This window comes from Scyliorhinus torazame, chromosome 24 (genome assembly GCF_047496885.1).
Source record: "Scyliorhinus torazame isolate Kashiwa2021f chromosome 24, sScyTor2.1, whole genome shotgun sequence".
In the NCBI taxonomy this organism is placed as follows: Eukaryota; Metazoa; Chordata; class Chondrichthyes; order Carcharhiniformes; family Scyliorhinidae; genus Scyliorhinus; species Scyliorhinus torazame.
Window position 1 is genome coordinate 15,537,028 of NC_092730.1, and position 25,419 is coordinate 15,562,446.

The 25,419-nt window shown below is 58.5% G+C and overlaps 1 protein-coding gene across 1 annotated transcript; it reads left to right on the plus strand.

The window, feature by feature from the left end:
- The first annotated feature begins 8,556 nt into the window (after window positions 1–8,556).
- Window positions 8,557–24,821, plus strand: LOC140399918 (avidin-like). Its single transcript, XM_072489399.1, has 4 exons — window positions 8,557–8,801; window positions 14,554–14,749; window positions 21,940–22,057; window positions 24,594–24,821. Exons 1-4 carry the CDS (start codon window positions 8,730–8,732, stop codon window positions 24,664–24,666), a joined length of 459 nt encoding a protein of 152 aa, XP_072345500.1. The 5' UTR covers window positions 8,557–8,729; the 3' UTR covers window positions 24,667–24,821.
- The last annotated feature ends 598 nt before the right edge of the window (window positions 24,822–25,419 follow it).

Sequence of the window (25,419 nt, forward strand, 5' to 3'; positions counted from 1 at the left end):
TCCGGTAGTGAGTTCCAGGCACCCACTACCCTCTGCGTAAAAAACTTGCCTCGTACATCTACTCTAAACTTTGCCCCTCTCACCTTAAACCTATGCCCCCTAGTAATTGACCCCTCTACCCTGGGGAAAAGCCTCTGACTATCCACTCTGTCTATGCCCCTCATAATTTTGTATACCTCTATCAGGTCGCCCCTCAACCTCCTTCGTTCCAGTGAGAACAAACCGAGTTTATTCAATCGCTCCTCATAGCTTATGCCCTCCATACCAGGCAACATTCTGGTAAATCTCTTCTGCACCCTCTCTAAAGCCTCCACATCCTTCTGATCCTCCACATCAGTACTGACCCTGTGACAGTGCGGTGCTCCCTCAGTACTGACCATCTGACAGTGCGGCGCTCCCTCAGTACTGACCCTCTGACAGTGCAGCACTCCCTCAGTACTGACCCTCTGACAGTGCGGCGCTCCCTCAGTACTGACCCTCTGACAGTGCGGCGCTCCCTCAGTACTGACCCTCTGACAGTGCGGCACTCCCTCAGTACTGACCCTCTGACAGTGCAGCAGTCCCTCAATACTGACCCTCTGACAGTGCAGCACTCCCTCAGTACTGACCCTCTGACAGTGCGGCGCTCCCTCAGTACTGAACCTCTGACAGTGCAGCGCTCCCTCAGTACTGACCCTCTGACAGTGCGGCACTACCTCAGTACTGACCCTCTGACAGTGCAGCACTCCCTCAGTACTGACCCTCTGACAGTGCGGCTCTCCCTCAGAATTGACCCTCTGACAGTGCGGCACTCCCTCAGTACTGAACATCTGACAGTGCAGCGCTCCCTCAGTACTGACCCTCTGACAGTGCGGCACTCCTTCAATAATGCCCTTCCAACCAGGTGGAGCTCCCTCAGTACCCTACCCAGGTCCACTCCCCCTATCCCAGTAACCTCCCCTAACCAACACACCCTTGGATACTAAGGGCAATTTAGCACGGCCAATCCACCTAATCTGTGCATCTTTGGACTGTGGGAGGAAACCGGAGCACCCGGAGGAAACCCACGCACACCCGGGGAGGACGTGCAGACTCCGCACAGACAGTGACCCAAGCGGAGAATCTAACCCGGGACCCTGGCACCGTGAGCCTCTGGGGTTTGGGTGCTTTGGACAATCAAAACATTTACATTATTCTTTCTTTTTCGCACAAATTTAGAGTACCCAATTCTTTATTTCCAATTAAGAGGCAATTTAGCGTTGGCCAATCCACCTCAACCCTGCACATCTTTGGGTTGTGGGGGCGAGACCCACGCAGACACGGGGAGAATGTGCAAACTCCACACGGACAGTGACCCAGAGCCGGGATCGAACCCGGGTCCTCGGCGCCGTGAGGCCGCAGTGCTGATCACTGCGCCACCGTGCTGCCCAAAACATTTATATTATAACCACAGCTGTTCTAGAATGTTCTTTCTGCTTCAAGACTTGCTTTTATTCTTGCTGGGCCATGAGAGCGAGAGTAAATCCCTGGTGTGATCGCTGATCCTTCCCGGACAGGCACTCCCAGTGACAATATTCAGGTCTGAACCTGGTTTTGTTTGTTTTAACTTTACCTGGAAGCCGATACCCGCACGCTGACCTTTAACTTGCCTTGCGCTCCACACGTGTTGTCATGGTGATTTGGTGCGCTGCAAATTCCCGGCCTTTAATCCCACAGACAAAGAGGAAATGAAGAGTTTGTTCATGCGGAAGAAAACAAAGGGACCGACCACTCCCACTGTGCCTCACCCTGCCTGAGCAGGATCAGGCCATTCGGCCCATCGAGATGCCCCCGCCCCGCCGTTCAATGAGACCATGACTGATCTGACGGCATGATCCCCGCATCCACTTTCCCGCATGTCATGATATTCAGATGAACATCACAGCACATAGACACACACATAATGACGGACAAGAGCATACACAGTACAAAGCAGGGAACACGACACTTCCTGGGCACTCGAGCAGGAGAGGGCTCAGGGCACAGACCTCATTGCCAGCCACTCCGAGGTTCACCATGTGCTGAATATCAGAGTTTAATATGTTAATAGTTCATTGAAATAAAACTGCGTTGTACCATTCGCAACCGTGTTGGTTTGTCTGTGTGTCAGAGTAACCAACACCTCATGGTACCAGGAGTGATTTGTCACCTACCCACAAATCTGCCATCCTGCGCCATGGACACCGTCAGCACACCGCAGCCGCTGCAAGTCGCTGGGAACCTCGGCGTTAATTGGAAGCTGTTCAATCAGCGCTTCCGGCTCTTTCTGGAAGCCAACGAAAAAGAGAGCGCCTCGGACACCAGAAAGATCGCCATCCTCCTCACCACCGCAGGGCAGCGCGCCATCCATGTCTACAACTCCCTGGTGTTCGCGGAAGGCGAGGACAAATCCAAATACGAGACGGTCCTCCTCAAGCTCGACCAACACTTCAACGTCGAGGTCAACGAAAGCTTCGAGAGATATCTCTTCCAGCAGCGCCTGCAAGGTAAGGATGAGCTCTTTCAATCCTTCCTTACCCATCTCCGTATCCTCGCGCAGTCCTGTGGTTACGACACCACCTCCGATCCCATGATTCGGGACCAGATCGTTTTTGGGGTCGCCTCGTGCACCCTACGCCAGCAGCTTTTAAAAATAAAATGCCTCACCTTAGCCTCCGCAATCGAAGCCTGTGTCCTGCACGAGAACGCGACTAGCCGCTATGCCCAATTTCAGGCGACCGAATCGGCGCGGCGGGGGGTCCTACGCGGCCGGATCGGCGAGCCAGGTGCCCCACGAGGCCGAACGGGTCCAGGCGATCGAGTTCCTCCCGGCCCGCGGCCCGGACGAGGGCGGCCGTTTTGCGCGCTTTTCGGGGCCTCCCGCGCTCATGCGCGCCAAAACCTACGGCAACACCGAGGGACGTGATGCGCAGGCGCGCCCGACGCAAGACCGGACTGCGCATGCGCAGTGGCGCAACGAACGCCGTGACGTCGCGACGCGCGGCAACTGTGGAGCCGCACATTTAAAGCGGCAATGTCCCGCAAGAACCCGCCAATGCCTACGCTGTGGCAAGGTGGGCCACTACGCTGCCTACTGTCGAGCGGCTGAGCCTGTCGATCTTCCCCAACTCCGACAACCTCGCAGGGACGTGCGGACCATTCAGCCTCCACATTACGAATCTTGCCCAGGCGACATCCAGGCCGGTGACACAGACGACCGAGACGCCTTCCGTGTTGCGGTCATTGATGGGAACCGAGTTAACACGAGCAATCCGGGCGATGAATGGTGTGCCACCCTGACGGTCAACCCGAATTCGTCGCCCACCTACTAGACTGGACTTAAGAGACTGTTTACACGTTGAACTCATGCTACCACTTTGTTAATACGTTTATGTTCTTATCGTTACAGGAATTCGTTTTATCGTTCAACATTTCCCCGTTCTTTGTTTATGGTACAACCTCGTTGTTATGTCACACCCGACATCGCCCCTTGTATATAGTTAAGCCCCGTGTACATGCTGTAAATATTACCCACACACACATTTAGCTGCACTCAGTACACATCTCTATTTATAACCACGTAGGCACATAATCCTGTAAAAAAGGGGGGGATGTCATGATATTCAGATGAACATCACAGCACATAGACACACACATAATGACGGACAAGAGCATACACAGTACAAAGCAGGGAACACAACACTTCCTGAGCACTCGAGCAGGAGAGGGCTCAGGGCACAGACCTCATTGCCAGCCACTCAGACATTCACCATGTGCTGAGTACCAGAGTTTAATATGTCAATAGTTCATTGAAATAAAACTGCGTTGTACCATTCGCAACCGTGTTGGTTCGTCTGTGTATCAGAGTACCCAACACCTCACTGCATTCTTCCCCGAAACCCTCACTGATTAAAGATCCGTCTCTCTGTCTCGGCCTTGAATACTAGGACCCAGCCTCTCAAACTCTCTGCGGGGAAAACTCCACACGTTCACTGCCCTGTGAGAGAAGGAATTCCTCCTCGCCCCCTGCCTCAAACGGGCCGCCCCCTCACCCTGAGATTGTGCCCTGTGGTCCCAGACTCTCCCACAAGAGGGAACATGAGGCATAGAAGATATTAGCCCTTGTGGCCCTCCGAGCCCGCTCCGTCATTCATCACCATCATGGCTGACCATCCAACTCAATAGCCCAATCCTGCTTTCTCCCCACAGCCTTGGATTCCATTCTCCCCGAGTGCCGTATCTAGCCGCCTCTTGAGAATATTCGAAGCTTTGGCAACACCTTCTTCCTGTGGCAATGCATCTTCCCTGTCAAACCGGAGATACCAGTCCGTGCAAACAGTTGGCTGCTGTCGCGTGTCCTCAGCACATTGTAGCTTTCCTGGAAACACCCTGACTCAATCTTTGCCCAACGTGACCTCGGGCTGGGCTATCCGAGGGAACGGGACACTTTAAGCACAGCCCCAGCACCGAGCCCGACAGCAGAGTGAGAGGGGCAGCACCGAGCTCGGCAGCAGAGTGAGAGGGGCAGCACCGAGCCCGGCAGCAAAGTGAGAGGGGCAGCACCGAGCCCGACAGCAGAGTGAGAGGGGCAGCACCGAGCTCGGCAGCAGAGTGAGAGGGGCAGCACCTCGCCCGACAGCAGAGTGAGAGGGGCAGCACCGAGCTCGGCAGCAGAGTGAGAGGGGCAGCACCGAGCCCGACAGCAGAGTGAGAGGGGCAGCACCGAGCCCGGCAGCAGAGTGAGAGGGGCAGCACCGAGCTCGGCAGCAGAGTGAGAGGGGCAGCACCGAGCCCGACAGCAGAGTGAGAGGGGCAGCACCGAGCTCGGCAGCAGAGTGAGAGGGGCAGCACCGAGCTCGACAGCAGAGTGAGAGGGGCAGCACCGAGCTCGACAGCAGAGTGAGAGGGGCAGCACCGAGCTCGGCAGCAGAGTGAGAGGGGCAGCACCGAGCCCGACAGCAGAGTGAGAGGGGCAGCACCGAGCTCGGCAGCAGAGTGAGAGGGGCAGCACCGAGCTCGGCAGCAGAGTGAGAGGGGCAGCACCGAGCCCGACAGCAGAGTGAGAGGGGCAGCACCGAGCTCGACAGCAGAGTGAGAGGGGCAGCACCGAGCCCGACAGCAGAGTGAGAGGGGCAGCACCGAGCTCGGCAGCAGAGTGAGAGGGGCAGCACCGAGCTCGGCAGCAGAGTGAGAGGGGCAGCACCGAGCCCGGCAGCAGAGTGAGAGGGGCAGCACCGAGCCCGGCAGCAGAGTGAGAGGGGCAGCACCGAGCCCGGCAGCAGAGTGAGAGGGGCAGCACCGAGCCCGGCAGCAGAGTGAGAGGGGCAGCACCGAGCCCGGCAGCAGAGTGAGAGGGGCAGCACCGAGCCCGACAGCAGAGTGAGAGGGGCAGCACCGAGCTCGGCAGCAGAGTGAGAGGGGCAGCACCGAGCCCGACAGCAGAGTGAGAGGGGCAGCACCACGCCCGACAGCAGAGTGAGAGAGGCAGCACCGAGCTCGACAGCAGAGTGAGAGGGGCAGCACCGAGCTCGACAGCAGAGTGAGAGGGGCAGCACCGAGCCCGACAGCAGAGTGAGAGGGGCAGCACCGAGCCCGACAGCAGAGTGAGAGGGGCAGCACCGAGCCCGGCAGCAGAGTGAGAGGGGCAGCACCGAGCCCGGCAGCAGAGTGAGAGGGGCAGCACCGAGCCCGACAGCAGAGTGAGAGGGGCAGCACCGAGCCCGACAGCAGAGTGAGAGGGGCAGCACCGAGCCCGACAGCAGAGTGAGAGGGGCAGCACCGAGCCCGACAGCAGAGTGAGAGGAGCAGCACCACGCCCGACAGCAGAGTGAGAGGGGCAGCACCGAGCCCGACAGCAGAGTGAGAGGGGCAGCACCGAGCTCGGCAGCAGAGTGAGAGGGGCAGCACCGAGCCCGACAGCAGAGTGAGAGAGGCAGCACCGAGCTCGGCAGCAGAGTGAGAGGGGCAGCACCGAGCCCGGCAGCAGAGTGAGAGGGGCAGCACCGAGCCCGGCAGCAGAGTGAGAGGGGCAGCACCACGCCCGACAGCAGAGTGAGAGGGGCAGCACCGAGCCCGGCAGCAGAGTGAGAGGGGCAGCACCGAGCCCGGCAGCAGAGTGAGAGGGGCAGCACCGAGCTCGGCAGCAGAGTGAGAGGGGCAGCACCGAGCTCGGCAGCAGAGTGAGAGGGGCAGCACCGAGCCCGGCAGCAGAGTGAGAGGGGCAGCACCGAGCCCGACAGCAGAGTGAGAGGGGCAGCACCGAGCTCGGCAGCAGAGTGAGAGGGGCAGCACCGAGCCCGGCAGCAGAGTGAGAGGGGCAGCACCGAGCTCGGCAGCAGAGTGAGAGGGGCAGCACCGAGCCCGACAGCAGAGTGAGAGGGGCAGCACCGAGCCCGACAGCAGAGTGAGAGGGGCAGCACCGAGCCCGACAGCAGAGTGAGAGGGGCAGCACCGAGCCCGACAGCAGAGTGAGAGGGGCAGCACCGAGCCCGACAGCAGAGTGAGAGGGGCAGCACCGAGCCCGACAGCAGAGTGAGAGGGGCAGCACCGAGCTCGGCAGCAGAGTGAGAGGGGCAGCACCGAGCCCGACAGCAGAGTGAGAGGGGCAGCACCGAGCCCGGCAGCAGAGTGAGAGGGGCAGCACCGAGCCCGGCAGCAGAGTGAGAGGGGCAGCACCGAGCCCGGCAGCAGAGTGAGAGGGGCAGCACCGAGCCCGACAGCAGAGTGAGAGGGGCAGCACCGAGCCCGACAGCAGAGTGAGAGGGGCAGCACCGAGCCCGACAGCAGAGTGAGAGGGGCAGCACCGAGCCCGACAGCAGAGTGAGAGGGGCAGCACCGAGCCCGGCAGCAGAGGGAGAGGGGCAGCACCGAGCCCGACAGCAGAGTGAGAGGGGCAGCACCGAGCCCGACAGCAGAGTGAGAGGGGCAGCACCGAGCCCGGCAGCAGAGTGAGAGGGGCAGCACCGAGCCCGGCAGCAGAGGGAGAGGGGCAGCACCGAGCCCGACAGCAGAGTGAGAGGGGCAGCACCGAGCCCGGCAGCAGAGTGAGAGGGGCAGCACCGAGCCCGACAGCAGAGTGAGAGGGGCAGCACCGAGCCCGACAGCAGAGTGAGAGGGGCAGCACCGAGCCCGGCAGCAGAGTGAGAGGGGCAGCACCGAGCCCGACAGCAGAGTGAGAGGGGCAGCACCGAGCCCGACAGCAGAGTGAGAGGGGCAGCACCGAGCCCGACAGCAGAGTGAGAGGGGCAGCACCGAGCCCGGCAGCAGAGTGAGAGAGGCAGCACCGAGCCCGGCAGCAGAGTGAGAGGGGCAGCACCGAGCTCGGCAGCAGAGTGAGAGGGGCAGCACCGAGCCCGACAGCAGAGTGAGAGGGGCAGCACCGAGCCCGGCAGCAGAGTGAGAGGGGCAGCACCGAGCCCGGCAGCAGAGTGAGAGGGGCAGCACCGAGCTCGGCAGCAGAGTGAGAGGGGCAGCACCGAGCCCGGCAGCAGAGTGAGAGGGGCAGCACCGAGCCCGGCAGCAGAGTGAGAGGGGCAGCACCGAGCTCGGCAGCAGAGTGAGAGGGGCAGCACCGAGCTCGGCAGCAGAGTGAGAGGGGCAGCACCGAGCCCGACAGCAGAGTGAGAGGGGCAGCACCGAGCTCGACAGCAGAGTGAGAGGGGCAGCACCGAGCCCGGCAGCAGAGTGAGAGGGGCAGCACCGAGCCCGACAGCAGAGTGAGAGGGGCAGCACCGAGCCCGACAGCAGAGTGAGAGGGGCAGCACCGAGCTCGGCAGCAGAGTGAGAGGGGCAGCACCGAGCCCGACAGCAGAGTGAGAGGGGCAGCACCACGCCCGACAGCAGAGTGAGAGGGGCAGCACCGAGCCCGACAGCAGAGTGAGAGGGGCAGCACCGAGCCCGACAGCAGAGTGAGAGGGGCAGCACCGAGCTCGACAGCAGAGTGAGAGGGGCAGCACCGAGCCCGGCAGCAGAGTGAGAGGGGCAGCACCGAGCTCGGCAGCAGAGTGAGAGGGGCAGCACCGAGCCCGGCAGCAGAGTGAGAGGGGCAGCACCGAGCCCGACAGCAGAGAGGGGCAGCACCGAGCTCGGCAGCAGAGTGAGAGGGGCAGCACCGAGCCCGACAGCAGAGTGAGAGGGGCAGCACCGAGCCCGACAGCAGAGTGAGAGGGGCAGCACCGAGCCCGGCAGCAGAGTGAGAGGGGCAGCACCGAGCCCGGCAGCAGAGTGAGAGGGGCAGCACCGAGCCCGGCAGCAGAGTGAGAGGGGCAGCACCGAGCTCGGCAGCAGAGTGAGAGGGGCAGCACCGAGCCCGGCAGCAGAGTGAGAGGGGCAGCACCGAGCTCGGCAGCAGAGTGAGAGGGGCAGCACCGAGCCCGGCAGCAGAGTGAGAGGGGCAGCACCGAGCCCGACAGCAGAGTGAGAGGGGCAGCACCGAGCCCGACAGCAGAGTGAGAGGGGCAGCACCGAGCTCGGCAGCAGAGTGAGAGGGGCAGCACCGAGCCCGACAGCAGAGTGAGAGGGGCAGCACCACGCCCGACAGCAGAGTGAGAGGGGCAGCACCGAGCCCGACAGCAGAGTGAGAGGGGCAGCACCGAGCCCGACAGCAGAGTGAGAGGGGCAGCACCGAGCTCGACAGCAGAGTGAGAGGGGCAGCACCGAGCCCGGCAGCAGAGTGAGAGGGGCAGCACCGAGCTCGGCAGCAGAGTGAGAGGGGCAGCACCGAGCCCGGCAGCATGCAGGGCGGATTGTTGCGATTGGCTACCATGCTATCAGTGTGCACCATCGGCGTACCGACTGCGGGATTGGTGAGTCCGGGGAGAATTAGTCCCTGGAGGGAAGCGGGGGGGAGTAAGCCGGTTAGAATTTGTCTCTGGGTTATGAAATGAAAATCGTTTATTGTCACAAGTAGGCTTCAAATGAAGTTGCTGTGAAAAGCCCCTAGTCGCCACACCGGGGAGGCTGGTACGGGAATTGAACCCACGCTGCTGGCCTGCCCTGGTCCGCTTTAAAAGCCAGCTATTTAGCCCTGTGCTAAACCAGCCCCGAATTATAGAATTCGGCCAGGGTTCCTGCTCCTGCTCAAGGGAAGCGAGGGTCGCGGGGAGACGGCGGGACAGGTGGGATTGAGGGTTGTATCAGAGCAGCCGTGATGGAATGGCGGAGCAGACTCGATGGGCCGAATGGCCTACTTCGGCGCTCAGTCCTGATCACTGTCCTGTGACCCCAGGCTTAGAGAGAGAGAGGGAGAGGGTGATCAGTCAGGATTCCTGATCACTGTCCTGTGATCCCCGGGTTAGGCAGAGAGAGGGTGAATCGGACAGGATTCCTGATCACTGTCCTGTGACCCCAGGCTTACAGGGAGGGAGCGGGTGATCGGTCAGGATTCCTGATCACAGGGCAGCACGGTGGCGCAGTGGTGAGCACTGCCGCCTCACGGCGCCGAGGTCCCAGGTTCGATCCCGGCTCTGGGTCACTGTCCGTGTGGAGTTTGCACATTCTCCCCGTGTCTGCGTGGGTTTCGCCCCCACAACCCAAATTGTGCAGGGTAGGTGGATTGGCCAGGCTAAATTGGCATTTAATTGGAAAAAATGAATTGGGTTCTCTAAATTTTTTTATTAAAGTATTCCTGATCACCAGGGTTAGAGAGAGAGAGAGAGAGGGTGAATCGGACAGGATTCCTGATCACTGTCCGGTGATCCCCGGGTTAGAGAGAGAGAGGGTGAATCGGACAGGATTCCTGATCACTGTCCGGTGATCCCCGGGTTAGAGAGAGAGAGGGTGAATCGGACAGGATTCCTGATCACTGTCCGGTGATCCAGGGTTAGAGAGAGAGAGAGAGAGGGTGAATCGACTAGGATTCCTGATCACTGTCCTGTGATCCCAGGGAGAGGAGAGAGTGAATCGATCACGATTCCTGATCACTAGCCTGTGATCCCAGAGTTAGAGAGAGAGAGAGAGAGAGTGAATCGATAAGGATTCCTGATCACTATCCTGTGATCCCAGGTTAGAGAGAGAGAGAGAGAGAGAGAGAGAGTGAATCGATCAGGATTCCGGATCACTATCCTGTGATCCCAGAGTTAGAGAGAGGGAGAGGGTGAATCGACTAGGATTCCTGATCTCTGTCCTGTGATCCCCGGGTTAGAGAGAGAGAGAGAGAGAGTGAATCGGACAGGATTCCTGATCACTATCCTGTGATCCCCGGGTTAGACAGAGAGAGGGTGAATCGGACAGGATTCCTGATCACTATCCTGTGATCCCCGGGTTAGAGAGAGAGAGGGTGAATCGGTCAGGATTCCTGATCACTGTCCTGTGATCCCCAGGTTAGACAGAGAGAGAGAGAGAGGGTGAATCGACCAGGATTCCTGATCACTGTCCTGTGATCCCCGGGTTAGAGAGAGAGAGGGTGAATCGACCAGGATTCCTGATCACTGTCCTGTGATCCCCGGGTTAGAGAGAGAGAGAGAGAGAGGGTGAATCGGACAGGATTCCTGATCACTATCCTGTAATCCCCGGGTTAGAGAGAGAGAGAGTGAATCGGACAGGATTCCTGATCACTGTCCTGTGATCCCCGGGTTAGAGAGAGAGAGGGTGAATCGATCAGGATTCCTGATCACTGTCCTGTGATCCCCGGGTTAGAGAGAGAGAGAGAGAGAGTGAATCGGACAGGATTCCTGATCACTATCCTGTGATCCCCGGGTTAGAGAGAGAGAGAGAGAGAGAGAGTGAATCGGACAGGATTCCTGATCACTATCCTGTGATCCCCGGGTTAGACAGAGAGAGGGTGAATCGGACAGGATTCCTGATCACTATCCTGTGATCCCCGGGTTAGAGAGAGAGAGAGAGAGAGTGAATCGATCAGGATTCCTGATCACTGTCCTGTGATCCCCGGGTTAGAGAGAGAGAGGGTGAATTGGACAGGATTCCTGATCACTGTCCTGTGATCCCCGGGTTAGAGAGAGAGAGAGAGAGAGGGTGAATCGACCAGGATTCCTGATCACTGTCCGGTGATCCCCGGGTTAGAGAGAGAGAGGGTGAATCGGACAGGATTCCTGATCACTGTCCGGTGATCCCCGGGTTAGAGAGAGAGAGGGTGAATCGGACAGGATTCCTGATCACTGTCCGGTGATCCAGGGTTAGAGAGAGAGAGAGAGAGGGTGAATCGACTAGGATTCCTGATCACTGTCCTGTGATCCCAGGGAGAGGAGAGAGTGAATCGATCACGATTCCTGATCACTAGCCTGTGATCCCAGAGTTAGAGAGAGAGAGAGAGGGTGAATCGATCAGGATTCCTGATCATTATCCTGTGACCCTAGAGTTAGAGAGAGAGAGAGAGAGAGTGAATCGATAAGGATTCCTGATCACTATCCTGTGATCCCAGGTTAGAGAGAGAGAGAGAGAGAGAGAGAGAGTGAATCGATCAGGATTCCGGATCACTATCCTGTGATCCCAGAGTTAGAGAGAGGGAGAGGGTGAATCGACTAGGATTCCTGATCTCTGTCCTGTGATCCCCGGGTTAGAGAGAGAGAGAGAGAGAGTGAATCGGACAGGATTCCTGATCACTATCCTGTGATCCCCGGGTTAGACAGAGAGAGGGTGAATCGGACAGGATTCCTGATCACTATCCTGTGATCCCCGGGTTAGAGAGAGAGAGGGTGAATCGGTCAGGATTCCTGATCACTGTCCTGTGATCCCCAGGTTAGACAGAGAGAGAGAGAGAGGGTGAATCGACCAGGATTCCTGATCACTGTCCTGTGATCCCCGGGTTAGAGAGAGAGAGGGTGAATCGACCAGGATTCCTGATCACTGTCCTGTGATCCCCGGGTTAGAGAGAGAGAGAGAGAGAGGGTGAATCGGACAGGATTCCTGATCACTATCCTGTAATCCCCGGGTTAGAGAGAGAGAGAGTGAATCGGACAGGATTCCTGATCACTGTCCTGTGATCCCCGGGTTAGAGAGAGAGAGGGTGAATCGATCAGGATTCCTGATCACTGTCCTGTGATCCCCGGGTTAGAGAGAGAGAGAGAGAGAGTGAATCGGACAGGATTCCTGATCACTATCCTGTGATCCCCGGGTTAGAGAGAGAGAGAGAGAGAGAGAGTGAATCGGACAGGATTCCTGATCACTATCCTGTGATCCCCGGGTTAGACAGAGAGAGGGTGAATCGGACAGGATTCCTGATCACTATCCTGTGATCCCCGGGTTAGAGAGAGAGAGAGAGAGAGTGAATCGATCAGGATTCCTGATCACTGTCCTGTGATCCCCGGGTTAGAGAGAGAGAGGGTGAATTGGACAGGATTCCTGATCACTGTCCTGTGATCCCCGGGTTAGAGAGAGAGAGAGAGAGAGGGTGAATCGACCAGGATTCCTGATCACTGTCCGGTGATCCCCGGGTTAGAGAGAGAGAGGGTGAATCGGACAGGATTCCTGATCACTGTCCTGTGATCCCCGGGTTAGAGAGAGAGAGAGAGAGGGTGAATCGACCAGGATTCCTGATCACTGTCCGGTGATCCCCGGGTTAGAGAGAGAGAGGGTGAATCGGACAGGATTCCTGATCACTGTCCTGTGATCCCCGGGTTAGAGAGAGAGAGAGTGAATCGGACAGGATTCCTGATCACTGTCCTGTGATCCCCGGGTTAGAGAGAGAGAGAGAGAGGGTGAATCGACCAGGATTCCTGATCACTGTCCTGTGATCCCCGGGTTAGAGAGAGAGAGGGTGAATCGGACAGGATTCCTGATCACTGTCCTGTGATCCCCGGGTTAGAGAGAGAGAGAGAGAGAGGATGAATCGACCAGGATTCCTGATCACTGTCCGGTGATCCCCGGGTTAGAGAGAGAGAGGGTGAATCGGACAGGATTCCTGATCACTGTCCTGTGATCCCCGGGTTAGAGAGAGAGAGAGTGAATCGGACAGGATTCCTGATCACTGTCCTGTGATCCCCGGGTTAGAGAGAGAGAGAGGGTGAATCGACCAGGATTCCTGATCACTGTCCTGTGATCCCCGGGTTAGAGAGAGAGAGAGAGAGAGAGAGAGAGAGTGAATCGACCAGGATTCCTGATCACTGTCCTGTGATCCCCGGGTTAGAGAGAGAGAGGGTGAATCGGACAGGATTCCTGATCACTGTCCGGTGATCCCCGGGTTAGAGAGAGAGAGGGTGAATCGGTCAGGATTCCTGATCACTGTCCTGTGATCCCCGGGTTAGAGAGAGAGAGGGTGAATCGGACAGGATTCCTGATCACTGTCCGGTGATCCCCGGGTTAGAGAGAGAGAGGGTGAATCGGTCAGGATTCCTGATCACTGTCCGGTGATCCCCGGGTTAGAGAGAGAGAGGGTGAATCGGTCAGGATTCCTGATCACTGCCCTGTGATCCCCGGGTTAGAGAGGAGGGCCAGGGGGGGAATGAATCTGACTTGCCCCTGCCGAAACGGTAAGCTAAAGATCAAGGAATTGCGGGAGACCCCCAAATGGTGCAAGTCGCTCATGTGGCCAATGACCCTCAGAGTGACGCTCCCTCCGGGGTCAGTGTGGTGTGCTGGTACCTTGGTGAGGAGACGGGGGTGGGGGGGAACCAGGACCGGGTGGGGGGGGGGACGTTACATCGAGAGGGAAGTCCTCCCGATTTGCCATCACAGAGAGCTTAAATCTCGGGCAATGAGCCCCCCAGCTTAAGAAAAAGAAGGAAAATCTCCCCGAGTTGGTGACTCTGTGAAGTTCAGTGGCCACATTCAGGTGCAGCCTGACCGTCTCAGCCCAGTATTCTGATCGAGGGTCACCAGGTGATGGAGGTGTGGTGATATGCATCACTGTAAATACACAAGGGGTTAATGTAAATACACTACAACTAAGTAAACACTAGAGGGAGCACCAGAGGCGTCATGACATGCAGACATACAGCTAATCAACACATAGAATAGGACACGACCAATGGGCAGTCAAGACACCCAGAGGTGACACTACCACAAGGGGGCAGTACACAACCCGTATATAAGGACAGGGCACACATGCTCTGCCTCTTTCCACAGGCGACACTTCGAGAGTAGGACAGGGGCAGATCAAAAGCATCACACCCACCATGTGGCTTAGAGCAGACTGGTTAGTTAGACTGAGTTACCATTGCAAGATTAGCAGGAGAGTCGAACTCCTAGAGAACTGTGCTAATGCTTCAATAAATCACATTGAACTTACTTCAACGTCTGGAGCATCTTTTGGTCAAAGCTGCATCGGGTTGCAGCCCGTGTTATCCCAGAGTACGTAACGCAACAGGAGGTTTGAACAGGGAATATAGTATCTGCGGGAACATGGCGTCAGACCACACGGGATACGCTGCTCGAGCGGGTCTGACCCTTGCTCAGAATCGGTCATTGTGACGTTTAGTGGGAGTTTGCTGTGCGGAGACGGGCTGCCGCGTTTTCCCGTAATGCTCTCTGAGGCAAGTACGTCCTGGGTTCCAAGGCATGTTTGGGGGCGGTTCTGAGATCACGGAAGGCGCTCTAGAAACGCACGATCGTCCTTTATCTCGGCCGGGTCGACGATGGCTAACAATCTGGTGTCTCTATCAGGATATGTCGCTGGCTGGATGTTGGACCAACGAACTCGGGTCCATCATGTGGATCAACGTGAGCGACGCTGGCTTTATCGGTGGTTCCTACAAGTCGGTAGTGTCAGCGAGTGGAACGGTTGCACGAGGAGACATTGTTGGATTCCAGCAAGATCTCACCCACCCAACCTTTGGGTTTGTGGTGAAGTGGGCCATTGGTAATGCGAAGGATTTATTTAGCGGAAGGGCTGTGTTCCTGATTGCTGTCATTCCAAACTCACCCCGGCTCACTCCCCTTCTAACTTTCGCTCTGGTAGTTTCACCAACCTCGCCTCCAGTGGGAGCAAAGTGACTCACCCCCATCTCCAGATCCTTCTATTCCTCTATCTCCCTGTGGGAGAGAGTCCCACATTCCCCCCACTCCCTGTGGGAGCGAGTTCCACATTCTCCCCACTCCCTGTGGGAGCGAGTCCCACATTCCCCCCTCTCCCTGTGGAACGAGTTCCATATTCTCCCCCACTCCCTGTGGGAGCGAGTCCCACATTCCCCATTCCCTGTGGGAGCGAGTCCCACATTCCCCCCCACTCCCTGCGGGAGCGAGTCCCACATTCTCCCCCACTCCCTGCGGGAGCGAGCCCCACATTCCCCCCACTCCCTGTGAGAGCGAGTCCCACATTCCCCCCATTCCCTGTGGGAGCGAGTCCCACATTCTCCCCCACTCCCTGCGGGAGCGAGTCCCACATTCTCCCCCACTCCCTGCGGGAGCGAGCCCCACATTCTCCCCCACTCCCTGTGGGAGCGAGTCCCACATTCTCCCCCACTCCCTGTGGGAGCGAGTTCCACATTCTCCCCACTCCCCGTGGGAGCGAGTCCCACATTCCTCCCCCACTCCCCGTGGGAGCGAGTTCCACATTCTCCCCCACTCCCTGTGGGAGCGAGTCCCACGTTCTCCCCCACTCCCTGTGGGAGCGAGTCCCACATTCTCCCCCACTCCCTGTGGGAGCGAGTCCCACATTCTCCCCACTCCCTGTGGGAGCTTGTCCCACATTCTCCCCCACTCCCTGTGGGAGCGAGTTCCACAATCTCCCCACTCCCTATGGGAGCGAGTCCCACATTCTCCCCCACTCCCTGTGAGAGCGAGTCCCACATTCTTATTTGTAAAATAAGTTTAGAGCACCCAATTATATATTTGTTTCCCAATTACGGGGCAATTTAGCGTGGCCAAGCCACCTAACGTGCACATCTTTTGGGTTGTGGGGGTGCAACCCAAGCAAACACGGGGAGAACGCAAAAACTCCACACGAACGGTGACCCAGGGCCGGGATTCGAACCCGGGTCCTCAGCGCCGCAGTCCCAGCGCTAACCACTGCACCACGTGCTGCCCTGAGTCCCACATTCGCCCCACTCTCAGGGTAAAGAATTATCGGGCAAATAGTGGGTGGCATGGCGGTCAGCGTCGCTGCGGCACAGCGCCAGGGACCTGTGTAGAATTACGACTTTGGGTGACTGTGCGGAGTCTGCACGTTCTCCCCGTGTCTGCGTGGGTTTCCTCCGGGTGCTCCGGTTTCCTCCCACAGTCCAAAGATGTGCAGGTTAGATGGATTGGCCGTGCTAAATTGTCCTTCGTGTCCAAAGGAACAGTTTCTTCCCCACAGCTACTAGACTCCTCAACGACTCCCCCTCGAACTGACCTGTTCTCTGTAAGAACACTATTCACGACGCCCTATGCTGCTCTTGCTCATGTATTTTGCTTTGTTTGGTCCCTTGTTCCGCACTGTAACCAATCACTGTTTGTCGATGTGACGTTTGTCAATGTTCTCTGTCGCTTATTCTTTTTGTCTACTATGTACATACTGTGTACGTTCCCTCGGCCACAGAAAAATACTTTTCACTGTACTCCGGTACATGTGACAATAAATCAAATCAAATCAAAATTAAGATGGGGTTACGGGGATAGGGCAGAAGATTGGCCTAGGTACGGTGCTCTTTCCGAGGGTCGGTGCAGAGACGATGGGCCGAATGGTCTCCTTCTACCCCCCTGGGGATTCGATGGAAAGAGGTTTTTCCTCAATTCCCCGATTGGATTCATTCGTCACTGTCTTATTTGATGGTCTGCCCCCTACTGGAAACCCTCTCCTTCTGCGTCTGCCGAATTGGCCCTTCCACATGCCCAGATCGCCCAGGCTACGGATGGTCGTACCCGGAGACTGGGCTGGGGACCCCTTGGAAGCCCCCCCCCCCCCGCGCGAGGACTTTGCGAGAATTGTCAAGAGGCATTTAAATTTCCAATGGGTAGCCCCCCCCCCCCCCCCCCCCTGTATCCGGAACCTTCCGGAAACATCTCCCAAGTCTGAGTTAGTCAGAGACTGCGAACAGTTCTGTCTTAATCACCTGGAAATGTCAGCTAGGGATAAATTGTATCAACTCCGGGTAATTCTAAAACTGACCACCCTGGCACCCCACCTAGTCCACCCCAGCCACACTGATCTCCCCCTTTGATTGTGATTTGATTTGATTTATTATTGTCACAGTGAAAGGTATTGTTTCTTGCATGCTGTACAAACAACGCATAACGTACATAGGAAAGGAAGGAGAGGCTACAGAATATAATGTTACAGCCATAGCAAGGTGTGGTGAACGGTTACTGCCTTGTCATCATGTAAGGTGATGTCCCCTTTAAGACCGGGCTTGGAACCCTGGGGACTCCGCCTCTGGCTCCGCCCATCTGTGAGCCGTATATAAAGGGCTGCCTCGTGGGCTGTGTAGCAGTCAGCACACGTCTCAGCTCTAACATAGTTCTTAGTCTAATAAAGCCTTCTTTACAGTTTAATCTCTAAGCTTCGTTATTGAGGGTACCTCACAAGGTGTAGAGAAAAGATCAACTTCATACGAGGTGGGTCCAGTCAAAAGTCTGGTGGCAGCAGGGAAGAAGCTGTTCTTGAGACGGTTGGTACGTGACCTCAAACTTGATCTTTTTCCTGACGAAGAAGGTGGAAGAGAGTATGTCCGGGGTGCGTGGGGTCCTTAATTATGCTGGCTGCCTTTCCCCGAGGCAGCAGGAATTGTAGACAGACTCGATGGGTGGGAGGCCGGTTTGCGTGACGGACTGGGCTACATTCACGACTGTTTGTAGTTTCCTGCGGTCTTGGGCAGGGCAGGCTCCACAACACTGAACTCCATACCTTTAATAGATTATCATAGAATTTACAGTGCAGAAGGAGGCCATTCGGCCATCGAGTCTGCACTGGCCCTTGAAAGAGCTCCCTACCCAAGGACAACACCTCCACCCTATCCCCATAACCCAGTAACCCCACCCAACACTAAGGGCAATTTTGGACACTAAGGGCAATATATCATGGCCAATCCACCTAACCTGCACATCTTTGGACTGCGGGAGAAAACCGGAGCACCCGGAGGAAACCCACGCACACACGGGGAGGATGTGCAGACTCCGCACAGACAGTGACCCAGCGGGGAATCGAACCTGGGACCCTGGAGCTGTGAAGCAATTGTGCTATCCACAATGCTACCGTGCTGCCCCTCCCCAGACCCCGCCAACCCCTTCTGACCCTCCACCCCCCCCCCAACGCGCTGACACTCCCTCACGCAACCTGACCTGAGCTCATCACCCCGCCACTCTGCCCCCCCCGCCACTCTGCCACCCCGCCACTCTGCCACCCCGCCACTCTGCCACCCCGCACTCTGCCACCCCGCCACTCTGCCACCCCGTCACTCTGCCACCTCCGCCGCTCTGCCACCCCCGTCGCTCTGCCACCTCCGTCGCTCTGCCACCCCGCCGCTCTGCCACCCGGTCGCTCTGCCCACCCCGTCGCTCTGCCACCCCGTCGCTCTGCCACCCCGTCGCTCTGCCAACCCGCCACTCTGCCACCGCCACTCTGCCACCCCGCCACTCTGCCACCCCCGCCACTCTGCCACCCCGCCACTCTGCCACCCCGCCACTCTGCCACCCCGCCACTCTGCCACCCCCGCCACTCTGCCACCCCCGCCACTCTGCCACCCCGCCACTCTGCCACCCCGCACTCTGCCCACCCCGTCACTCTGCCACCCCGTCACTCTGCCACCCCGCCACTCTGCCACCCCGCCGCTCTGCCACCCCGTCGCTCTGCCACCCGGTCGCTCTGCCACCCGGTCGCTCTGCCACCCCGTCGCTCTGCCAGCCCGTCACTCTGCCAGCCCGCCACTCTGCCACCCCGCCACTCTGCCACCCCGCCACTCTGCCACCCCGCCACTCTGCCATCCCGCCACTCTGCCACCCCGCCACTCTGCCACCCCGTCACTCTGCCACCCCCGTCACTCTGCCACCCCGCCACCCCGTCACTCTGCCACCCCGTCACTCTGCCACTCTGCCACCCCGTCACTCTGCCACCCCACCACCCCACCACTCTGCCACCCCGTCACTCTGCCACCCCGTCACTCTGCCACCCCGCCACTCTGCCACCCCGTCACTATGCCACCCCGTCACTCTGCCACCCGGTCACTCTGCCACCCGGTCACTCTGCCACCCCGCCACTCTGCCACCCCGCCACTCTGCCACCCCGCCACTCTGCCACCCGGTCACTCTGCCACCCCGGTCACTCTGCCACCCGGTCGCTCTGCACCCGGTCGCTCTGCCACCGGTCGCTCTGCCACCCGGTCGCTCTGCCACCCGGTCGCTCTGCCACCCGGTCGCTCTGCACCCCCACCACTCTGCCACCCCACCACTCTGCCACCCGTCACTCTGCACCCCGTCACTCTGCCACCCGGTCACCTCTGCCACCCCGTCACTCTGCCACCCCGTCACTCTGCCACACCCGTCACTCTGCCACCCGGTCACTCTGCCACCCCGGTCGCTCTGCCACCCGGTCGCTCTGCCACCCGGTCGCTCTGCCACCCGGTCACTCTGCCACCCCACCACTCTGCCACCCCACCACTCTGCCACCCCGCCACTCTGCCACCCCGCCACTCTGCCACCCCGTCACTCTGCCACCCCGCCACTCTGCCACCCGGTCACTCTGTCACCCGGTCACTCTGCCACCCCGTCACTCTGCCACCCCGTCACTCTGCCACCCCGCCACTCTGCCACCCCGTCACTATGCCACCCCGTCACTCTGCCACCCGGTCACTCTGCCACCCGGTCACTCTGCCACCCCGCCACTCTGCCACCCCGCCACTCTGCCACCACCGCCACTCTGCCACCCGGTCACTCTGCCACCCGGTCACTCTGCCACCCGGTCGCTCTGCCACCCCGGTCGCTCTGCCACCCGGTCGCTCTGCCACCCGGTCGCTCTGCCACCCGGTCGCTCTGCCACCCGGTCGCTCTGCCACCCCACCACTCTGCCACCCCACCACTCTGCCACCCCGTCACTCTGCCACCCCGTCACTCTGCCACCCCCGTCACTCTGCCACCCGGTCACTCTGCCACCCCGTCACTCTGCCACCCCCGTCACTCTGCCACCCCGTCACTCTGCCACCCGGTCACTCTGCCACCCGGTCGCTCTGCCACCCGGTGTCGCTCTGCCACCCGGTCGCTTCTGCCACCCGGTCACTCTGCCACCCCACCACTCTGCCACCCCACCACTCTGCCACCCCGCCACTCTGCCACCCCGCCCACTCTGCCACCCCGTCACTCTGCCACCCCCGTCACTCTGCCACCCCGCCACTCTGCCACCCGGTCACTCTGTCACCCGGTCACTCTGCCACCCCCGTCACTCTGCCACCCCGTCACTCTGCCACCCCGTCACTCTGCCACCCCGCCACTCTGCACCCCCACCACTCTGCCACCCCGCCACTCTGCCACCACCGCCGCTCTGCCACCCCGCCGCTCTGCCACCCCGTCGCTCTGCCACCCCGTCGCTCTGCCACCCCGTCGCTCTGCCACCCCCGTCGCTCTGCCACCCCGGCCACTCTGCCACCCGGCCACTCTGCCACCCGGCCACTCTGCCACCCGGCCACTCTGCCACCCCGCCACTCTGCCACCCCGTCACTCTGCCACCCCGTCACTCTGCCACCCCGTCACTCTGCCAGCCCGTCACTCTGCCAGCCCGTCACTCTGCCAGCCCGTCACTCTGCCACCCCGTCACTCTGCCACCCCGTCACTCTGCCACCCCGTCACTCTGCCACCCCGTCACTCTGCCAGCCCGTCACTCTGCCACCCCGTCACTCTGCCACCCCGCCACCCCCGTCACTCTGCCAGCCCGTCACTCTGCCAGCCCGTCACTCTGCCACCCCGTCACTCTGCCACCCCGCCACTCTGCCACCCGGTCACTCTGCCACCCGGTCACTCTGCCACCCCGTCACTCTGCCACCCCGTCACTCTGCCACCCCGTCACTCTGCCACCCCGTCACTCTGCCACCCCGTCACTCTGCCACTCTGCCCACCCCGCCACTCTGCCCACCCCGCCACTCTGCCCACCTTACCCACTTACCTCACTCGCCCCCAAACGGAAAAGCCGTTTGAATATCTCTGAGCTTTTTGGTCTGCTACTTGCTGAAGATTCACCACAATGTCATGAGGAGAGGAGCTGGTTCCTACCCTCCTCTCAGCGAGGAAGGCCTCAGGCCTCCGACAACAGGTGCCGTTCCAAACAGGCGAAGCTCCAGAGCTGTGTAAAAACACGAGCGGAGGGGAAATCTGGCGCTGACCAGGCCTCAGAGGACGCACCGAGTGATCTGGCAAAACCCTCCACCAGGTAAACCCGTCCCTTCCTGGAGAAACAACTCCCGGCCTATCGAATCATTTGTGGCAAAGTCCTCGATTCCACTCGTGTTGTCAACCTTCAATCGAACCCATAAAATCTCCACACTGCAGAAGGAGGCCATTCGGCCCATCGAGTCTGCACCGACCTTCCGAAAGAGCATCCTACCTAGGCCCACTCCCCCCCGCCCTACCCCTGTAGTCCCATAACCCCAGCCAACCTGCACATCTTTGGACACAAAGGGGCAATTTAGCACGGCCAATCCACCCAACCTGCACATTTTTGGACACAAAGGGGCAATTTAGCACGGCCAATCCACCCAACCTGCACAACTTTGGGCTGCGGGAGGAAACCGGAGCACCCGGAGGAGACCCACGCAGACACGGGGGGGGGAGAATGTGCAGACTCCGCACAGTCACCTGAGGCCGGAATCGAACCCGTGTCCCTGGAGCTGTGAGGCCTCGGTGCTGGCCACCATTGCACCTTCTCCAGTGCCTCCATGTCCTTTCTATAACATGGCGACCGGAGCTGTTTGCGGGAACTCCACGTGGGGTGGAACCGAGGTGCGATACAAATTCTCGTCACCATCTCTGCTTCACAATTGGCATCCTCCAGTCAGGAACCCCAGTGTTTGGTTTGATCTGCACAAGGCCAGAGCTTCTCCTTCTCCTAACAATTGTGCTGTTTCTAATTTCCTCCCTCTACAACTCCAGGCAGCGTCACAGTTTGGGCTGGGCAGTACTACAATGACGGAGCTGGGGAACAATTGGTGGCCATGTGGTTACTCCGAAAAAAACGACAAGATCCAGAGGACAACTGGGAGGCCACTTTGTAAGGACGGCATTGTTCCCAGAGCTCACGTTGTAAACCAAAGAGGTTTGAGTAGACTGGCGGCATGTGGGGTTTGGTTGCCATGTGGCGGGGGTGGGGAGGGATTGGTGACGGAGGTATGGAGCTGGTTACTCACCCTGGCCGCCCCGAGGAGACCGTGCACATTTTTACGGCACTGCTTGTTTAAAAAAATGCACATGTTTTTGGGTTGTGGGGGGGGGGGGGGCGAAACCCACGCAGACCCGGGGAGGATGTGCAAACTCCACACGGACAGTGACCCAGAGCCGGGATCGAATCTGGGACCTCGGCGCCGTGAGGCAGCAGTGCTGACCACTGTGCCGCAGTGCTGAAAGTGGGGCCCACGGCACTCAGGCACGGTGTGCGGGGGGGGGGGGGGCGGGGGGCGGGGGCAGCCTCCGTCCCACCCCTTGGGAACAGGGCGTCCCGCCTTTCCTCCGTGGCGTCCTGCCGGGTCTCGAGCTCCGCGTCGGCGAAACGGGGCTGCCATCTCCGTGGCTGGAATGAGGGCTGAAACGGAGCATCCCGCCCGTGGGCAGACCCCTGTCCACCGTCACTCAGTTGGCAGGACCCGCCACCCCCCACCCCCCCTGCCCCGCTCCTCAACCGGCCCACAGCACAAGTCGCAACGACAAATTGAAGGCTGATGCGTCAGGGCCATACTGAGGGAGTGCTGCACTGCCTTTAGAATCAGGCTTCAGACTGAGGCCCCATCTGGCCTGGAGGTGGAAGGTCCCATGGATTATCTGGACATCAGCAGAGTGTTTGTTGGGGTTTGTTGTCAACATTGTGGCTGAGACATTCCTCAATTATAGCAGTAACTACACTTCAAAACTACTCACTTCGCAGTGAGGGAGAGTCAACGGTGCTCCAAACACGTCTATCTAACCCCTGCTGTACCTGTCCTGGGAGTGTTTGATGGGGACAGTGTAGAGGGAGCTTTACTCTGTATCTAACCCCGTGCTGTACCTGTCCTGGGAGTGTTTGATGGGGACAGTGTAGAGGGAGCTTTACTCTGTATCTAACCCCGTGCTGTACCTGTCCTGGGAGTGTTTGATGGGGACAGTGTAGAGGGAGCTTTACTCTGTATCTAACCCCGTGCTGTACCTGTCCTGGGAGTGTTTGATGGGGACAGTGTGGAGGGAGCTTTACTCTGTATCTAACCCCGTGCTGTACCTGTCCTGGGAGTGTTTGATGGGGACAGTGTAGAGGGAGCTTTACTCTGTATCTAACCCCGTGCTGTACCTGTCCTGGGAGTGTTTGATGGGGCCAGTGTAGAGGGAGCTTTACTCTGTACCTAACCCCGTGCTGTACCTGTCCTGGGAGTGTTTGATGGGGACAGTGTGGAGGGAGCTTTATTCTGTATCTAACCCTGTGCTGTACCTGTCCTGGGAGTGTTTGATGGGGACAGTGTAGAGGGAGCTTTACTCTGTATCTAACCCCATGCTGTACCTGTCCTGGGAGTGTTTGATGGGGACAGTGTAGAGGGAGCTTTACTCTGTATCTAACCCCGTGCTGTACCTGTCCTGGGAGTGTTTGATGGGGACAGTGTAGAGGGAGCTTTACTCTGTATCTAACCCCGGGCTGTAACCTGTCCTGGGAGTGTTTGATGGGGACAGTGTAGAGGGAGCTTTACTCTGTATCTAACCCCGTGCTGTACCTGTGCTGGGAGTGTTTGATGGGGACAGTGTGGAGGGAGCTTTATTCTGTATCTAACCCTGTGCTGTACCTGTCCTGGGAGTGTTTGATGGGGACAGTGTAGAGGGAGCTTTACTCTGTATCTAACCCCATGCTGTACCTGTCCTGGAGTGTTTGATGGGGACAGTGTAGAGGGAGCTTTACTCTGTATCTAACCCCGTGCTGTACCTGTCCTGGGAGTGTTTGATGGGGACAGTGTAGAGGGAGCTTTACTCTGTATCTAACCCCGTGCTGTACCTGTCCTGGGAGTGTTTGATGGGGACAGTGTAGAGGGAGCTTTACTCTGTATCTAACCCCGTGCTGTACCTGTCCTGGAGTGTTTGATGGGGACAGTGTAGAGGGAGCTTTACTCTGTATCTAACCCCGTGCTGTACCTGTCCTGGGAGTGTTTGATGGGGACAGTGTAGAGGGAGCTTTACTCTGTATCTAACCCCGTGCTGTACCTGTCCTGGGAGTGTTTGATGAGGACAGTGTAGAGGGAGCTTTACTCTGTATCTAACCCCGTGCTGTACCTGTCCTGGGAGTGTTTGATGGGGACAGTGTAGAGGGAGCTTTACTCTGTATCTAACCCCGTGCTGTACCTGTCCTGGGAGTGTTTGATGGGGACAATGTCGAGGGAGCTTTACTCTGTATCTAACCCCGTGCTGTACCTATCCTGGGAGTGTTTGAATTATGGACTGGGGAGTCAGATTACAATGTCTGATCTGGGCGTCTCCAACATATTGACAAAATATTTAATCCTGGAACAGGAATGTGAACTAGATCTGCCCATTTCTTCTCAATGGTTTGCCTGTCAGTCTCTCTCTCTCTCTGTCGATAGGGCTGGAATGGACGTGCTCAATCGAGCGAACCCTGCGAATTGTAAAGTCCCCGACGATCGTTCGGAGCTGTGAGCAGGGGAAGTGGCGGCTGGATTCGCCGTGGCGGTCAGTGGGTCAGATTGCGGCTGAGCGTTCCGTAGGCGCCAGCGAGACCTCCCGTCCTGTAAACCCCCCAAATGTCTCGAAACCGTAATTTCAATAAAGGGCCAAATGGAGCATCGCAATTCCCCGTGCCTCCTTGTGGTTTCCCGGTCTTGAGTGTTCATTCACAGATTGAGATTTAGATCTATTGTCACGTATATCGAGGTGCGGTGAAAAAGATTGTTCTGATTACAGTCCAGGCAGATCGCTCCGTACATGAAAAGCAGAGGACATACAATAGAAACATAATGTAAATATATAGACACAGGCTTCGGGTGAAGCATACAGAGTGTGGTACTAAGTAGAGAGGATGTGTGGAGAGATCAATTCAGTCCATAAGAGGGTCGTTTAGGAGTCTGGTAACAGCGGGGAAGAAGCTGTTTTTGAGTCTGTTCGTGCGTGTTCTCAGACTTCTGTATCTCCCGCCCGATGGAAGAAGTTGGAAGAGTGAGTAAGCCGGGTGGGAGGGGTCTTTGATTATGCTGCCCCGGGGGCGCAGTGGTTAACACTGGGACTACGGCGCTGAGGACCCGGGTTCGAATCCCGGCCCTGGGTCACTGTCCGTGTGGAGTTTGCACGTTCTCCCCATGTCTGAGTGGGCCTCACCCCCCCCCCCCGCAATCGAAAGATGTGCAGGGTAGGTGGATTGGCCACGCTAAATTGCCCCTTAGTTGGAAAAAAAGA

Excerpts from the sequence above, each read along its gene's own strand:
- LOC140399918 (XM_072489399.1), top strand. The coding sequence starts at position 8,730 with ATGCAGGGCGGATTGTTGCGATTGGCTACCATGCTATCAGTGTGCACC. Across the intron at positions 8,802-14,553 it reads GCGTACCGACTGCGGGATTG|GATATGTCGCTGGCTGGATG; the intron begins GTGAGTCCGGGG and ends TGTCTCTATCAG. Across the intron at positions 14,750-21,939 it reads TGTGGTGAAGTGGGCCATTG|GCAGCGTCACAGTTTGGGCT; the intron begins GTAATGCGAAGG and ends CTACAACTCCAG.